This window comes from Chrysochloris asiatica, unplaced genomic scaffold (genome assembly GCF_000296735.1).
Source record: "Chrysochloris asiatica unplaced genomic scaffold, ChrAsi1.0 scaffold00001, whole genome shotgun sequence".
Classification (NCBI taxonomy): domain Eukaryota; kingdom Metazoa; phylum Chordata; class Mammalia; order Afrosoricida; family Chrysochloridae; genus Chrysochloris; species Chrysochloris asiatica.
In genome coordinates, this window is record NW_006408519.1 from 955,144 (window position 1) to 970,988 (window position 15,845).

At 43.7% G+C, this 15,845-nt stretch overlaps 1 protein-coding gene across 2 annotated transcripts in view; it reads left to right on the forward strand.

The window, feature by feature from the left end:
- The window catches only part of GRHL2 (grainyhead-like 2 (Drosophila)), a 196,595-nt gene extending 180,750 nt beyond the window's left edge, over positions 1 to 15,845 (forward strand). For both annotated transcript variants that reach the window (XM_006830613.1, XM_006830612.1), the window contains exons 14-16: positions 6,919 to 7,004; positions 11,474 to 11,538; positions 15,411 to 15,845. In XM_006830613.1, coding sequence (XP_006830676.1) covers positions 6,919 to 7,004; positions 11,474 to 11,538; positions 15,411 to 15,525 — 266 coding nt within the window. In that variant the 3' untranslated portion in view covers positions 15,526 to 15,845. The remainder of the gene's footprint in view (positions 1 to 6,918; positions 7,005 to 11,473; positions 11,539 to 15,410) is intronic.

The window sequence follows — 15,845 nt, forward strand, 5'->3', positions numbered from 1 at the left end:
TCTTGCCAAACTGCTGGCCAACCAGGTCTCCACCAGGGTTCACAGGAGTCTATTGAATATGGTTGGACTTAGTTCACAGCTTCATTGCTGTTTTTCCCTCACTTCACCTTATCGGTGACCAGCGTGGTCACCAGTCAGAGCCAATGTCTGCTCATGTATTCCCATTGAGTTTTAGTCTTAGAAGGGGGTTTGCCCTCAGGGGACCTGACTGCTTGCCTTGATGTCTCCTGGGAAAGCCACTTGGTTGTTCTTGTAGCAGTCAGTCGGACTGCCGTTATTGTTTTGTCCTTTTCCTGTTGGTCTTTCTTTCAAGAAGTATCTTCTGTTCTTCTAGTCACTCCAGGCTGGTCTGCTTGTCCTTTCTAGTGGAAATTTCCCACCTCAGGAGATTCTGGGTAGGGTTCAGGATTCCACCTATGGTCTTATGTAATGCAGAGGCTCTGCAAGAAGTCTTCTTCACTGGGCACATTAGTAGCCCCATTTTAGGTATTCCAATCAGTTATAGGCAAAAGACATACTTACAAGCTTTCTCTGGTGGTATTTCTGGCTATTCATTTTTCTCCCCCTCAAGTGTCTATTTTATAATGGTAAGCAAGGGAAACCAAGATTCAAAAGATAGCCAAGCATCTTAACATTATTTCCCCCCTTTTGCCCATTCCAATCATGCCTCAATCCCTGTATCCCAGAGCTCTGTTGTTCCAAGGTTGTCCATACATCATTCTTTACCTCTGTCCTGCTTAGCGCATGCAAACCTGCCTAATTGTTTTCCCGTCCACCTTGTTCTTCCATTCTTCTCCCTCTTCTTATGTATTGCCCCCCTCCCAGCACCCAAACTATCCTGTGTCTATTCCCTACCCTGTGCTCCACCTTCCCTTCCCTCCCTTTACCCAACCCCCCACATGCCGGTAACCAGCAAAGAATCACCCCCTTCTTTAGTACGGGTTCTATTTCTTAGTCTTTTACAGTAGTGGTCCTATGCAGTATTTCTCTTTTTGTAACTGACTAATTTCACTTAAATAATGGCCTCAAGGTTCATCTATGTTATGTGATAGCTTACAGCTTCCTTGTTGTTCTTCAAGGTAGCATAATATTCCATTGTGTGTATGTACCACAGTTTATCCATTCTTCAGTAGATGGGCACTTAGGCTGTCTCCATCTTTTTGCTATTGTAAATAGTGCTGCTATGGACATTGGTGTGCATATGTCTACTCGTGTTGTGGCTCGTATTTCTTGTGGGTAAATACCAAGTAGAGAAATTGCTGGAATGTAAGGTATTTCTATTTCCAACCTTCTTAGGAAGCACCATATTGCTTTCCAGAGAGGTTGGACCATTTTGCAATCCCACCAGCAATGCAGGAGCGTCCCAGTCTCTCTATATCCTGGCCAGCATTTATTGTCCTCTACTTTTTAAATTTTTGCAGTTATTGCTGGTGTGAGATGATATCTCATTGTTGTTTTGATTTGCATCTCTCTAATGGCTAGTGATTGCGAACATTTCTTCTTATGTTTATCGGCTGCCCAGATCTCCTCCTTGGTGAAGTGTCTGTTCATGTCCTGTGCCCATTTTTTAATTGAGTTATTTGTCTTTTTCTTGTAAAGGTGTTGTATCTTTTGGTTTCTTGTAGTAGTGTTTTGTAGTTTTCTTTGTATAAGTCTTTTGTTTCTTTGGTTAGATTTATTCCTAAGTATTTCGTCATTTGGGTGGCTATTGTAGATGGCATTGTTTTCCTAATTTCCTCTTCAGAGCTGTCTTTATTAATGTATAAGAATCCAACTGATGTTTGTATATTGATCTTTGTACTGTGCTACTTTGCTGAATCTTTCAATGACTTCCAGTAATTTTCTTGCTGAGTCTTTGGGATTTTCTATGTATAGGATCATATCATCTAAGTACAAAGAGTTTTACTTCTTCTTTGACAATTTAGATGCCTTTAATTTCTCTTTCTTGTCTCATTGCTCTAGCTAAGACTTCTACCACCATACTGAATATGGGTGGTGATAAAGGGATTCTTGTTTGGTTTTTGTCAGCTGCCTTTTCCAGATCAACTGATATGATCATGTGGTTCTTTCCTTTTGTTTTATTTATATGGTGGATTATATTGATTTTTTTTTTTCTGATATTGAATCATCCTTGCATCCCTGATGTATAATCCAATATTCTTAATGGTTTAACTAAAGGCACGGAGGCTCAGCTAAGCAAATAACTTTCCTAAGTCCTTTTCTTGGGTCTTCGTTGTTGAAGGACACCTGGGAACGTCTCATGTCACTTTACTCACATGCCAGGTTCACAATCTTCTGTGCTTTAAACCTGATCCTCTAAATAAATGTTTGTTCTTTCTGGGCACTGATTCTTTCCTTTGTTTTGGAAGAAATGTAGTGGATATACTGACTCATTCAGCAGTGACATTCAAAAGAAACTGTCTTTTTGCATGTGACAATAACGTGTCATAAAAGCCAACTAATCAATTGACACAAATGACTACTCTCATAAAATAAGTGAACCTGAGTATTCTATAACATCACAACTTATTAATTTCCTCACAGTCAAGGAGACAATCATACTACACTTCACTAAGAGTATAAGAGTTGGAAGAATGGATGTCTTGCCCAGAATTTCTGTGCTGCACATGACCCGCTATCCTTTCTTAGATCCAGAATTCAGTTCCCCCCATATTCTGCTACAGCCAGCACTACGGCTTTCCAAAGAGCATGGTTACACAGTTGTCGTTGTTAGGTGCTGTTGAGTTGGTTCTGACTCACAGCAGCCCTGTATAGGGTTTCTGAGGAGCAGCTGGTGGCTTTGAACTGCTGACCTTGTTGTTAGCAGTCTAGAGCTTATCCGATGGTGCCACATCAGGACTTGTACTGAGTTACATTACTGTTTGAAATATGTCCACCAGCTGCAAAGGCTTGAGGTTTTGCTTTTTGTTTTTGAGAAACTTTCCCCACCTATTTGTTGTTATGGGATTTTGATATGGTCAAGAGCACCCCCTCTGTAGTCTACCTCTACCATGTAGCATTATGTGACCTTGGAGAGGTTACTTTGCTTCCTCATCTGTAAACTGGGATAATACTACTACTGCAAGGTCACATTGAACTGCAGGGTTGGTGGTTCAAGTTCACCAGCCTCTCCTTGGAAACCCTCTAAGGGTCTCTATGAGTCTGAACCGACTCGATGGCACTTAACAACAACAGTACCTCTTGGAAAGGAATCTTGGTGTGGCACTGTAGTGTAAACACTGGGCTGCTAACCACAAGGTTGGCAGTTCAAACCCACCAGTCTCTCCTTGGAAACTCTATATAGGGTTGTATGAGTTGGCGCCAGCTTGATGGCACTTACTAACAACAACAGCAACCTCATGGAAGGGGCTCTCGTGGTGCAGTGATTAAGTGAACATCTGTTAACAGAAAGGTTGTGGTTCAAATCCATTAGCTGCTCCATGGGAGAAGAGACCTGAGAATCCATTTCTGGAAAAGTTGCCCTGTGGAGTAGACCTATCTTAGCTTATAAGGTCTCTATGTGTCTGAATCAACTCAACAGCACACAACAACCCCTCCTGGAATTGCTGGGAGCATCAGTACACATAGGTGTAAAACACAATGGTATGTGGTTAGGACTCTATGGTCACTATTCTAAATATGATGATTTTGATTACTTCGCCTGTATCTAGTGAAGTAATAGCATCATAATCATGAATAAACAATTGAAACTTCAAAATGGAAAGAGGATAAATGCCTATGATTTAATTACATTGTTGTTAGCTGTTGTTGAGTCAATTCCAACCCATAGCAACCTGTATAGGGTTTCCAAGGAGCAGCTGGTGAGCTTGAACCATCGACCTTGCAGTTCAAGTGGCTTTGTAGTCTGACGTATTAGCCCACAGTGCCAAGCAACCATTTAAACTTTTAAAAGATTTTTTGTTTTCTCAGATGCACCATCAAATATTCAACTGCATTATGAACTCCATTTCTGCATGTCTTGTATGAAAGGGGCTTCAAAGAGTTGGCTGAAAAATTCCATTATTTTTTTATTCCAATTTTCACGAATTTTTTGAAGACTGGATGGGCAGAGTTCTACAGAAATTCAAGGAACACAGACAGAAATATTTGCTCCTCATATCCATATTTATTGCCGAGTGGCTAATCCTAAGATTGTGATCAGACATTTTGTTTTCAAATTATTTTGAGGTAACAAAAGTTACCGTTAGGTTGTGGCTAAAAGTTAGGCTGAGGCCTTTGAAGTATCTAAATCATAGAGACTGCGCATGAGGGCGCTGCAACCCACCAGCAATAGTGAAACCTTTCTTCTAAGAGTGACTGATTTCTCTGGCATTGGCCAGTAGTGTTTGCCATGCCCCTGCCTGGTGCCCCAGGGGAGTAAGGCTCAGTGACAGCTCTTGTTGTTCGTTCCTTAGACGTTCTCCAGGGGGAAGCATGATTATAACGATCAGCCATGCCATTCTATCTGTTAGCTTTGGCTGTGGAGTCCATTCAGGGCTCAATCCGAAGTCAATGGTGGCTACCCCATGTGGCTGGCTGCCTTTGGCTATGCAATGTCTGTGAAGCATGAGAGTTAGGCTTGTTATAGCCAGCAGAGAACTTCCTACCATTACACAGTCAACAGATGCTGAGCTAATGAGAGCCGCCTCTGGGCCAGCCGCCGGGAGGGTGGGGGGTGAGGGGGGGGGGCCTGCCGTCTGAGTAGGGAACTATCAACAAGCCCAGCAGGACAATGGTGGTACTGCCCTGCCTGGATTTCTCCCACACCTGTCAAGCTCACCACGGTGCCATGTCAGCCCTTCCCAGCAGCCATCGACACAAGAACAGCAGCTAGTCTATTCAGAAACAATGATGTCTCAAGGAGAAGTTTGCAAATCCAGTGGGAACAGTATTCATTTTAATAGAATATGCTTGGGGGTTCCTGAGGATCAGTCATCCTGCACAAAGTGACATTTTTCTAGCGGGGGTCAGAGGAAGTTATACAGTGTTTACCTGTAACAGCCACCAATGAGTTTTGTGTTTTTAAAATTTTTTTTCTTTAAAATTTTCATTTTCCTTCCTCTGTCTATAAGTGAGGTCCTTTGGTCTCATTAGTTCTTCATGTACAGCGATTATTGAATCCGCTTGTGATGCCCTATTATGTCCCTAGATCATTTTAGCTGTAATGACAGATAGAAAATATTCCTTCTGAAGAATTAAATTTGGAATGATTTGGATTCAATCTATTCATTTAATTGGTATTTTATATTCGCTAAAGAGAAGAAATGAAGAAGCTCTGCAATATTTTAGCATGTTTTTTGGGGGGTGCTGGACATCCAGCTAGCTGCAGAGAAACAGTGCAGGCAGAACCCATCTGCACCTTTCAGACTTTGCCTTGCAAAGCAAGCGGCTTTAATGAAGTCCTTGGGGACTTGGAAAGAGAGAGGGGTGGGGACTAGGGCTACAGCTGATTTTCTTTCCCCCAGAAGTAAAGAAGACGCTCCAACTTTATTTCATTCAGGTTTTTGGTGATTATAGCTCAGCTGGTATTTGATGGCTTAGCATAGCATAGGGCTGTTTGGGTCTGTGCATTCTTCCTGGGGTGGCTAGGTGTAGGGGGTGTCAGTTTTGGCCTTTCTTCCCCTGGCTGAAGAAGCAGGAGTCAATGTACTGGGAGGAGAAAGAGGAGCAGTTAGCACTGTGGGACCAGAGAGTTGCATCTGAGTGGAAGATTCCAGTGTCTTTCCAGGAGGGCAAGTGCAAGCAGAACCAAACAGAAGAATAGCCAGTAGCTGTCGAAGGGTCTTGTCCTCTTTGACGTTCAGTTTATTCACCTCTAATGGTATCTATGGCGTTCCCTGTGTGGTGCTGTAGGATAAGCACTGGACTGCTAACCGCAAGGTTGGTGGTTCATGCCCACCAGCCGCTATGAGTCAGAACCGACTGGATGGCACTTAACAACAACAATGGTACCTGTGGTCCCTGCCATCTCTCATATTCTGTAAATCCTCAAATCCAGAATGTTCTGTTACAGAGAAATGACCGCAAGCTGTATTTTCAGAAACTTCTCAAAGGGCACTAAATCCACGCCAGTTGCTTCAGAATAGCAACCAGAGTTGTGTGCCAGATACTTCATACACACATGATTGCATTCACCTTCACAACCCCATGACATAGGTATTATTATCTACTTTATCCCAAAAATTAGGTTTGGGGAGGTTAAATGACTTGACTAGGACCCACAGCAATGGCTGAAATGGGGTCAAACCCAGACCTGGTGTATTCTCAGCCCCCATCTGCTAGAACGGAGCATCAGCCTCTCCTCTTTCGGACCTTTGCACAGACTGGTCCGTTGCCTGGACTTCTCTCTCCTCATCCTCCCCCGCCTTGTGCATTGATGCCTGCACCCTCTTCTAGAACTCCTGGAATACTCACCAGTGTCTGGCTGCAATAAGCGCTCTCTCCCTTCATAACTGTGTGTCTGTTTATTTGTGGAATGCCTACTCCTTCAAGTGGACTGAGAACTCCTGTGTCTGAAGTCATTGCTGCAACAACAGCCTCTAGCACGTGGAACCTGGCACATAGGGGTGCTGGTACTCACTAATATTGACTGAGAGAACAAAGGTTAAATAGAAGAAAAAGGTCGTAGACAGGTAATGTCAGAAGTTCCTCACCTTGAGACATTACAAAGTGAACATCTAGACATGTCCAGGTGTCTAAGGGTCCCGTAGTCTACTAGGTGTGACACAATGACCAGTTTATTTCATTGAATCACCTCCTGACTCCCTTGCCCCACATGGTAGGTGCCTTAGGTACCCTGGCAGGATGTTGTCTGAGGCCCCACAGGTGATACCAGCCAACAACACCTGTGTGGTGTGGGCAGCGACGGAGTAGTGTGGGCTCCTTTGGTCAGACGATGTTTCCCCTTCTCTCTTCCAGTGCTTCTCTACGTGAGAAAGGAGACCGATGATGTGTTCGATGCTTTGATGTTGAAGTCACCCACGGTGAAGGGTCTGATGGAAGCGGTAAGCCACCCTCAGGCACTGGCGTGTGTCCTCCTTCGCTGGAACCCACTTAGTGAAATGCAGCCATCGAAACTGTGCTAGATAAGATTTATATATGGGTTTTTTGTTTTTTTTTTTAAAGGAAGAAAATGTAAAAGCTGAGGTTTGTGGAAGTACTGGTTTCTATGGTGTCATGGCTTATTACATCTTCAGGAGAAGGGAAACTTTGGAAAACTGCCAAGTCCCTGTCAATTTAAGATGGATCAGGGTGCTAGGCCGTGGCGAAAGGCTGCCCTGGGAGTTTGCATTTATCTCTTTGCGTGAAACCATATTGGACACGTTAGCTTCCATGTATGGACAGAACCAAAAAGGGTTTCTGTGGTAGTACCATTCAAAATAAAAATATGACCTCTTTTGGTAAGAAAAAGAACATATATTGCAGAATTACAGTGATTTGAGGAAAGATTCTGAAGTTCTTCCCTCCCTCCCTACTTACTGTCTTCTTCTTGTTGTTAAGTGCCATCGAGTTGGTTCTGACTCATAGCAACCCTGCATAGGGTTTCCAAGGAGCAGCCGGTGGGTTTGAACTGCCAACCTTGTGAGTAGTGGTCCAGAGCTTGTCTTACAACACCACCCCAGAAGTTCACTTCCTATCTAGCCTCATATTATCCAACCTGGGTTCAGGGAAAGTGATGTTATTTTCTACCTCATCATGATGACTCTACCTTGAATGTGATTTCTAAACTACTCCCCACCCCTTTTTCTCTGCACCTGTGTTGTAGAAGATACAGTCTTTGTAGTGAGGGATGGATACAACAGGACTTCCAGGGACAGTCTCCATTTTTATTTTAAAAGAAATCTGTTGAATCAAAACGTATTGCATTTTCTCACTTGGTATCCTTGCCCCTAGGAAGCGTTCACAAAGAAGAGCTCCCCTAGTTTTAAATCTCAGAGCCCACCCTGAAGATCTCATAACTCCCAGTGGAAGTAACTGACTGTGAAGGCCGAGTTCTACTCAGTAGGCATCTCTGAGCGCTGGCTGCTCAGCGCTAAGACGGGGCAGATGGAGAACTGTTACTGAGTCAAAGTCTAAACCTTATAGGTCATTAGGCAACAGATAGCGTATCGGTGGGACATGTCCATGGCCTAGGATCCTCTTGGGTGCCTAGGAAGTCTCAAGGTCCTTGGAGATAGTAATCATAGGTTTGCTTCTTAAGAAAATCATAGACATGTCTGTTCAGTTCTGAAAACTTGTAATACAGAAAGGATTAAAAACTTGCATCCCCTTCTGAGAACATTTAGCACATGTTTCCATGAGTGAGAGTGACCTAGTCTAGCTGCTCTGGAAGCTCTGCCCTGTCTCCCATCTTTCCAGGGATTTGAGTGGGCACAGCACACCTCCCAGCCCTCACAACGCGCCCTGTCACTCCCGTGAAGACTGCGCTGCAAACAGGACTGCTGCTGCCTATAGACTACCGTCCCTGTGCCCTGGGCACATGGTTTAACCATGCCAGTTGCTATTCTGGAATGGCGGAGGGAAGGTCCGTGAGCTTCTCTCTGGACACTCACAACACAGACTGATTTTCTCTAAGAGTTCAGAATGTGAAGCCAGAGTATGAGACCCTTCCCTTCTGAATCCTGGCTCAGCCACATCTTAACTGATGGACTCTAGACAGATTAGGGAATGACTGTGAGCCTTAGTTTTTCCATCTGTGAAATGGGGCTCCTAATAGTACCTGGTCTATTATCATGAAGTGAGGACTAAGCAGGTTGGTAGACACAGAGCTCTCAGCAACACAATGCCTGATACACAGTTAAGCTTTCAGTGAACGTTACTGTTGTGACTGCTACAGCAACTCCCAGCAGACCCAAGAAGAAACCTGAAATGTACAGCTTTTATTCCCCTTGCTATAGTTCTAACTCTTACTCATTGATTTGTTCAGGCTAGGAAGTTGGGCTAGTCATGGAAATGAATGTCCAAGCAAATACATAATCCCTAAAAATAGAAGACTTGAGAATCAGATTTATATCTCTTTTAGAAAAGAAAGAGCTAATGGATTTGGTCTTGCTGATGTTGAGCAGAAAAAGGCCTAGTCTGTCTTCGTCTGGAAGCTCTGCTGAAGTCTGCCCATCATGAGTGATGTAATTTGAAATACAGGTGGCATGGCTTCCAGTATCATGGCAACTTGCAGGCCACCATAGTACAACAAGCTGACAGATTGTTAGTGGGAAAGGCGCTTAGAGCAGCTCTTTCCAGAATTCGTTTCTCAAATTATTATTGTTATTAAATGCCACCAAGTTGGTTCTGACTCATAGCGACCCTGTATAGGGTTTCCGAGGAGCCGCTGGTGGGTTTAAAACCAAGACCTTGAGGTTGTCAGTCCCGTGCTTATCCTACAGCACCACACCAGGACTCCTGTATGTTTATAAAAGGGAAACACAATCATTGTGAAAATAAAATAAACAATACAGAGTTGTACAAAGTGATGAGTAAAAGAACTTCCTCATTTTGGTTTATTCCCCGGCCGTTGCATCAGTTCCGACTCACAGCAACCCTGTGTAGGGTTTCCAGGAGACCTGGTGTGGCAATGTAGGATAAGCACTGGAATGCTAACCACAAGGTCGACAGTTCAAAGTTGCTTCTCCTTGGAAACTCTATACAAGCTTGTTATGAGTTGGAACAGACTCCACGGTACTTCACAACACTAGCTACAACATGGGGTTTCCAAGAGCAGCTGGTGGGTTTGAATGACCTCTCCCCTTGCAGGTGGTGCAGTTTGCAGTCCAGTGTTTATCCTACATTGCTACCCCTAGGGGAGTCACTGTTAGTAAGTTGGCAGTTCTTCAGATATTTTCCCTACATTTAGGTGTGGACATTAAAACCATCACAAATGGGGCCACATTGTGCACACTGGCATAGTTTTCACTTAATATGTCACTGACATTTTTTAAAATGTTAATCCATATGGACTTTCCACATTTCTTTTAATGCCTATGTAGTTTTCAACTATGAAAATATTAAAATGTGCTCAATGCATACTTACTATATATAGTTTTTCTCTATTAAAACTGGTGATGCTTTGAAAATCTTTGTATCACCTGAGTATATTTCTGTAGGTTAAATGTTGTGTGTTGCCAAGTCAGTTCTGACTCATAATCACTCTGTATAGGGTTTCCAAGGAGCAACTAGTGGATTTGAACTATCGACCTTACAGTACAGTGCGTCTCCTACAGTGCCACATCAGGGCTAAATATGGATTACTAGATATAAAATATCTGGGTCAAAGGATACGTGCATATTCCGTTTTAATAGTTACTGTCATATTTCCCTTCTAACATCTGTGGAATACGAGAGCTACTCCTCTTCACACTCTTACGGGCACGGCATTATTTAGACTTGAGTCTTTGTTCACCAGCTAAGTACTATCTCACTACTGCTTTAACGCCATATTTTAAAATTACAAAATGGTGCATTCGTTTCATGTGCTTATTAACTAATTGTACTTTTTCTTTGCTGTTAACTGCTTCTTCAAGTTGTTTGCTTTGTTTTTCCACTAGGTTGTTGGTCATAATCTTTTTGATTTACACAAGTCTTTCTTTGGTGATGGAAGTTAGTTCCATTTGTGCTGAAAAAATGTATCTTGTGTTATTTGCCCTTGTTTTTTATGCTGATTTTTGCTATACTTACATTTTTTAATTCTATGTAGCTTCTAGCTGGAGTCCTGGTGTAGTGCTGTAGGATAAGAACTGGACTGCTAACTGAAAGGTTGGTGGTTCAAAACCCCCCAGCTGCACCTGAGAAACCACCCTATACAGGGTTATGATAAGTCAGGATGGACTCGGCAGCAATAAACAACAGCAAACCTGTTTTCATCAGTCTTGTTCTATAGGGTTCATAAGTTACTTAGAAAGCTCTTCCTCACCTTACAGTGACAGGTGTTGGTGCTGTAGGATTCAGCACTGGACCGCAAGGTCAGTTTGAACTACAAGATCAGAGGTTTAAACTCACCAGCTGCTCATTGGAAACCCAATACAGGGTCACTATGAATCTGAGCCAACTCAACAGAGCACTTAACAATAACAACAATGAACACATAAGTTGATTCATGGGTTCGTCTGGCACATTTATGACTTTCATACATTAATCTTCCATCCACTTGAAATCTATTTTGGTAGAAGGAATGGGATCCAGTTGAACTTTAAAGCTTTCTTCCTGTATTTCCATATGATAACAAGAGTCTATCTTTTTTCCGACTTTAAAGACCACCTTTAGCACAGATTAAGTTCCCATGTGATTGACTTTTCTGTTGAATGGTTTTATGTTTGCCAAGAGAGAATCTCACAAATGAGGCATTTGGAGAATTCAACTCACAGACAAAGAACCCTGGTCCCTAAGAAAATTTCCCTGAGACTGAGGGGGAAACTTCTCCTCTAGCTTTTGTTTGTGCTCCTCTTCAGTGCTCATCTGCCTTTTTGCTGCTTTGTTGCAGATATCAGAGAAATACGGGCTGCCGGTAGAGAAGATCACAAAACTTTACAAGAAAAGCAAAAAAGGGTAAGAGAGAAACCGAACTTAAGTTGACTTCCAAATCAGATAAATCTATAATATGATGCATTTTAAAAAAGATGGTGGTATATATATATGTATATATATAGTTGTATAGTTGTCCACGTTTAATGAAAAATGTGCACTGTGCTCCCAAATGATGCCAGAGCCATGCACAAGTGCAGTATGTACTGAAGATCTTCAAGGAGAGAGGGAGGGAGAGAGAAAGCATATGTAACAAAGTCAGCTGAGATACCCTTTTCCAAGGTAGGGTGGGGTAGAGGAGGCTAAGCATGGTTCAGACCGGGAACAACGCCAAAATCACCCCTCTGCCAAGAGTGACCTTTATCGGAATCCCATGCTGCTCTCAGGAGTCCTGTTGTGGTGCTGCATAGAATAAGCACCAGACTGCGAACCACAAGGTCAGTGGTTCAAGCCTACAGCTGTTCCTCAGAAACCCTCTACAGCATCATTATGAGTTGGAACTGACTCAATGACACTTAACAACAACAACGACATGCTGCTCTCAAAGTTTGTTTCGGGAACAGAATAGGCTACAGGACATGGCGACATCTTCCAAGGTTCAGCATGCTCTCAAGTCGTCAGTGGGCTTGCTGGTTCTCATGAAGAGGAAGAACTCATTCCCTGAGGACTCTGTCGGTTCTGAGTGTGAAGCTCTGCAGTGCCCATCTACCCCTTACACTCTCTGAGCTAGGATCTGTGTGATCGCTAACTCACAGATGGAGATATTGATCCAGAGTGAGGTTCTCAGATTTGAACCCAGCTCTGGGGCTGGGAAGCCACACATTTGCTCTTTGGCTACTTCTGAACCCCTCCGTTTGTCAAGTCCCGAGAGTAGTGAGTACAGGACCTGGATTTAGGTTAGGAGAGGGTCTCATTGAATCAGCGTCTGAAACAGTTTGCTACAGAAAGCAGAAAATGAATCTCCTCTGGGCCTCTTGTCTCAAAAAAGAAAAAACATTACCTGGAATGCTCAGATCTCTTGGTTGGCTAGGAGTCAAGCAAGAAATGCATTCTGCCCCAGCCCTGGGTGGAAAGCTCACTGAAATCTTCCTACAGTTTCTTTCCAAGGGTTATGCAACAGGATGGGTGATTCTCTGACTGGAGACTTGAGCAGTGTCTCAGGGCCTTACTGCTGTGTACAAGTCCCCAGGGCAGATGTACCTGCTGCTGCTGATAACATTTCACTTTCATTGAGCCTCTGCTACATAGATGAATCCTAACAATGACCCTATGAAATAGTGTTGTAGTTTTATTTTACAAAAGAATAAACTGAGGGAAATAATGTTAAGATGCTTGGCTGTGTTTTGAACCTTGGTTTCCCTTGCTTACCATTATAAAATAGACACTTGAAAGGGAGAGAAAGGAACAGCCAGAAATATCACCATAGAAAGCTTGTAAGTCCGTCTTCTGCCTGTAACTGATTGGCATACCTAAAATGGGGTTACAATGTGCCCAGTGAAGGAGGCTTCCTGCAGAGCCTCTGCATTGCATAAGATCACTGGTGAAGTCCTGAACCCCATCCAGAATCTTCTGAGGTGAGAAATTTCCACCAGAAAGGACAAGTCGACCAGCCTGGAGTGGCTGGAAGAACAGAAGATACTTCTTGAAAGAGAGACCAACAGGAAAAGTACAAAACAATAACAGCAGTCCAATTGACTACTACAAGAACAACCAAGTTGCTCATCCAGGAGACATCAAGGCGTCCGCTTAGGACAAACCCCATTCCAAGACTAAGACTCATTGGGAATACACGAGCAGGCATGTGATCTGACTGATGACTACATTGGTCACCGATAAGGGGAAGGAAGCGAGGGAAAAACAGCAATGAAGTTGTGAGCTAAGTCCAACCATGTTCAATAGACTCCTGTGAACCCTGGTGGAGACCTGGTTGGCCAGCAGTTTGGCAAGACGTGGGGTCTCCTGGGCTCAGAGTCAGTGACATAGCCACAGAGGAGGACTAGAGTGGAGAATGAAGCATCCAACTCATAAGAAGAGAGGGCATAAGCACAAGAACACCCACACTTGCAGATAATACCCACTTGACCTGGCTTCAATGATTGGATGATCGGAGCTCAACTAGAAGAAGAAAGAAGAGGAAAAAAAGAGTAATCTGATACAATTTGATGAACTTGACCTACACCCATGGATGCAGTAGCTCAAAAGAGGGAACAGATCTTTACAGCGAGGATCATTCCCACCCCCTCGATACACAGGGTAGACAAGAATGGGCAACTTGGGCATTGGCTACCCAAAATGGGGGGGCTACAAAGGCAATAAGTGACTGGCTTACAAGCTTTCAAGAGGAAGCCTAGATCCAGAAGGCATGGAGGAAGGTAGAATCTCCACTGAGTAGTATTCAGTCTCTCTGGGTGGGGCTGATGAAAGGAGATAGGGATGGCTCTCATGTGGCCACAATAGTAAATACTTACTTTCAGGACTGACTGTGAGGGTTGAAAATGTAAAGGTAGATGTTTTGTAGCAAAAGGAATAGAGTGGTTGACTTTACAGTCCAGGAGCGGAGCGCCCTGGGACCATCACGGGAGAAGAGAGGAGAACGGGACCCTACCCAGAGAAACAGCCATGCCAGAGATGAAGACAGAGACAATGACGTGGAGAGATGGAGGAGCTGGGGACTTTAGACCCAGAGAGGGAGGAGGGCTGTGTGCTGACAACTGGGGGGGCAGGCTTGTAGGGAATACCCTTTGGTTGTTTGATGATGCATGGAGGGGATTATAACCCTGGCAATTAAACGATATACGATAAGATGAATGTAAAGCTAATGTTCTCCCTTGTAAACGATCACATAATTCACAATAAAACATTTAAAAAAAAAAAAAAAGAAGAAGAAACTGAAAGGCTAAATGATGATAGAGTCAGTTCTTATTCTCAAACTAAGGTCTGCCTGACCTCCAAGAACAGGAGTGGATGAAAATGTTCTAAATCCTAGACAGAGCCTGGAAGTTGTTGGGTTTCTTAAAACTAAATGTGAGTCGAGTTCGCCTAGGAGTAGATTCTGACTTAGGCTGAGCCCATGTATGACCGAGTAGAACTGTGCTCCATAGGGTTTCCAACGGCTGATTTTCCCGAAGAAGATTGTCAGCTCTTTCTTCCAAGGCACATCTGGGCGGACTCCAATCACCATCCTTTTGGTTAGTTAATAGTTTGTACCATCCAAGACCTCCTAATGAGTAGGTAGCGTGTGGGAGCTTGCAAACTAGCTCTCAGAACCTAGCTTGGCCCTCTATTAGCTGATAGAACTTGGGGAAATGATTTAATCTCACTGAATTCATTTTCTCACTTGCAAATGGCAGTAGAAATGCCTTCAAGGTTGCTTTGAGGATTAAATACAAGGTCTCTAAACACTGTGCTCAACCAAGGGTAGCTGCAGTGACTATTTAATTAAATACAAGGTCTCTAAACACTGGCACGTATAATGTGCTCAACCAAGGGTAACTGCAGTGACTATTTAATTACTTCTGTCTCCTAAGGGCAGAGTACATTTTCAAATGCATTTCCAAGAGTCAGTTTAGTTAATAAAACTAGTTAGGGAGCCTAAGTATTTGGGTTCTGCTCTGGCTCTCTGTGATTTCACATTCTGCTAACTTTTCTGGATCTCAGTTTAGTAGTCGCTAAAGGTAGAGGCTGGGTTGCCCTGAAGTGGTATGGAAATTATCAGTGATGAGGTTAGTTCTGTGAAGCTGCGGCTCTGCTGTAAATCTCTCTGCTTACCTGAAACTGGTTTCTGTTTCTGAGGGGAGAAAGTAGAACAAGAGTCTTCTTTCGTTGCCTGTCTTGCTTCCTCTCAGCCTGCTTATGAGTCTTTGTCTTTTCCTCTTCCCCTCCCCATCCCCTGGTAGCATTCTGGTGAACATGGATGACAACATCATTGAGCACTACTCGAATGAGGACACTTTCATCCTCAACATGGAGAGTGTGGTGGAAGGCTTCAAGATCACGCTCATGGAGATCTGAGCCCTTCTTCAGGAACTCTCGGCACCTTCATCCCCGGGAGAGACAGAGGCCCTGGCTCCAGAACTGCAGACCCAACCCACCCATCTCACAATTGCTGTTACAAGACTGCGCTGGGCAACAGGGCAAGGAACCAAGTCCCTATTTGCTGTCAGTATATAGTCCTATCCACTAGGGGGCGGTGTTCCGTGGAGCTGAAGCCTGAGCTCCTCAGGACGGGTGCCTCGGGTCGGTCAGATCTTTATTTATTGCCCACCTTTTTCTGGAGACTGGGGTCCAGGACTCTGCAGGTCACTTCTGGCTCCAGATGAGACCATCCGGAG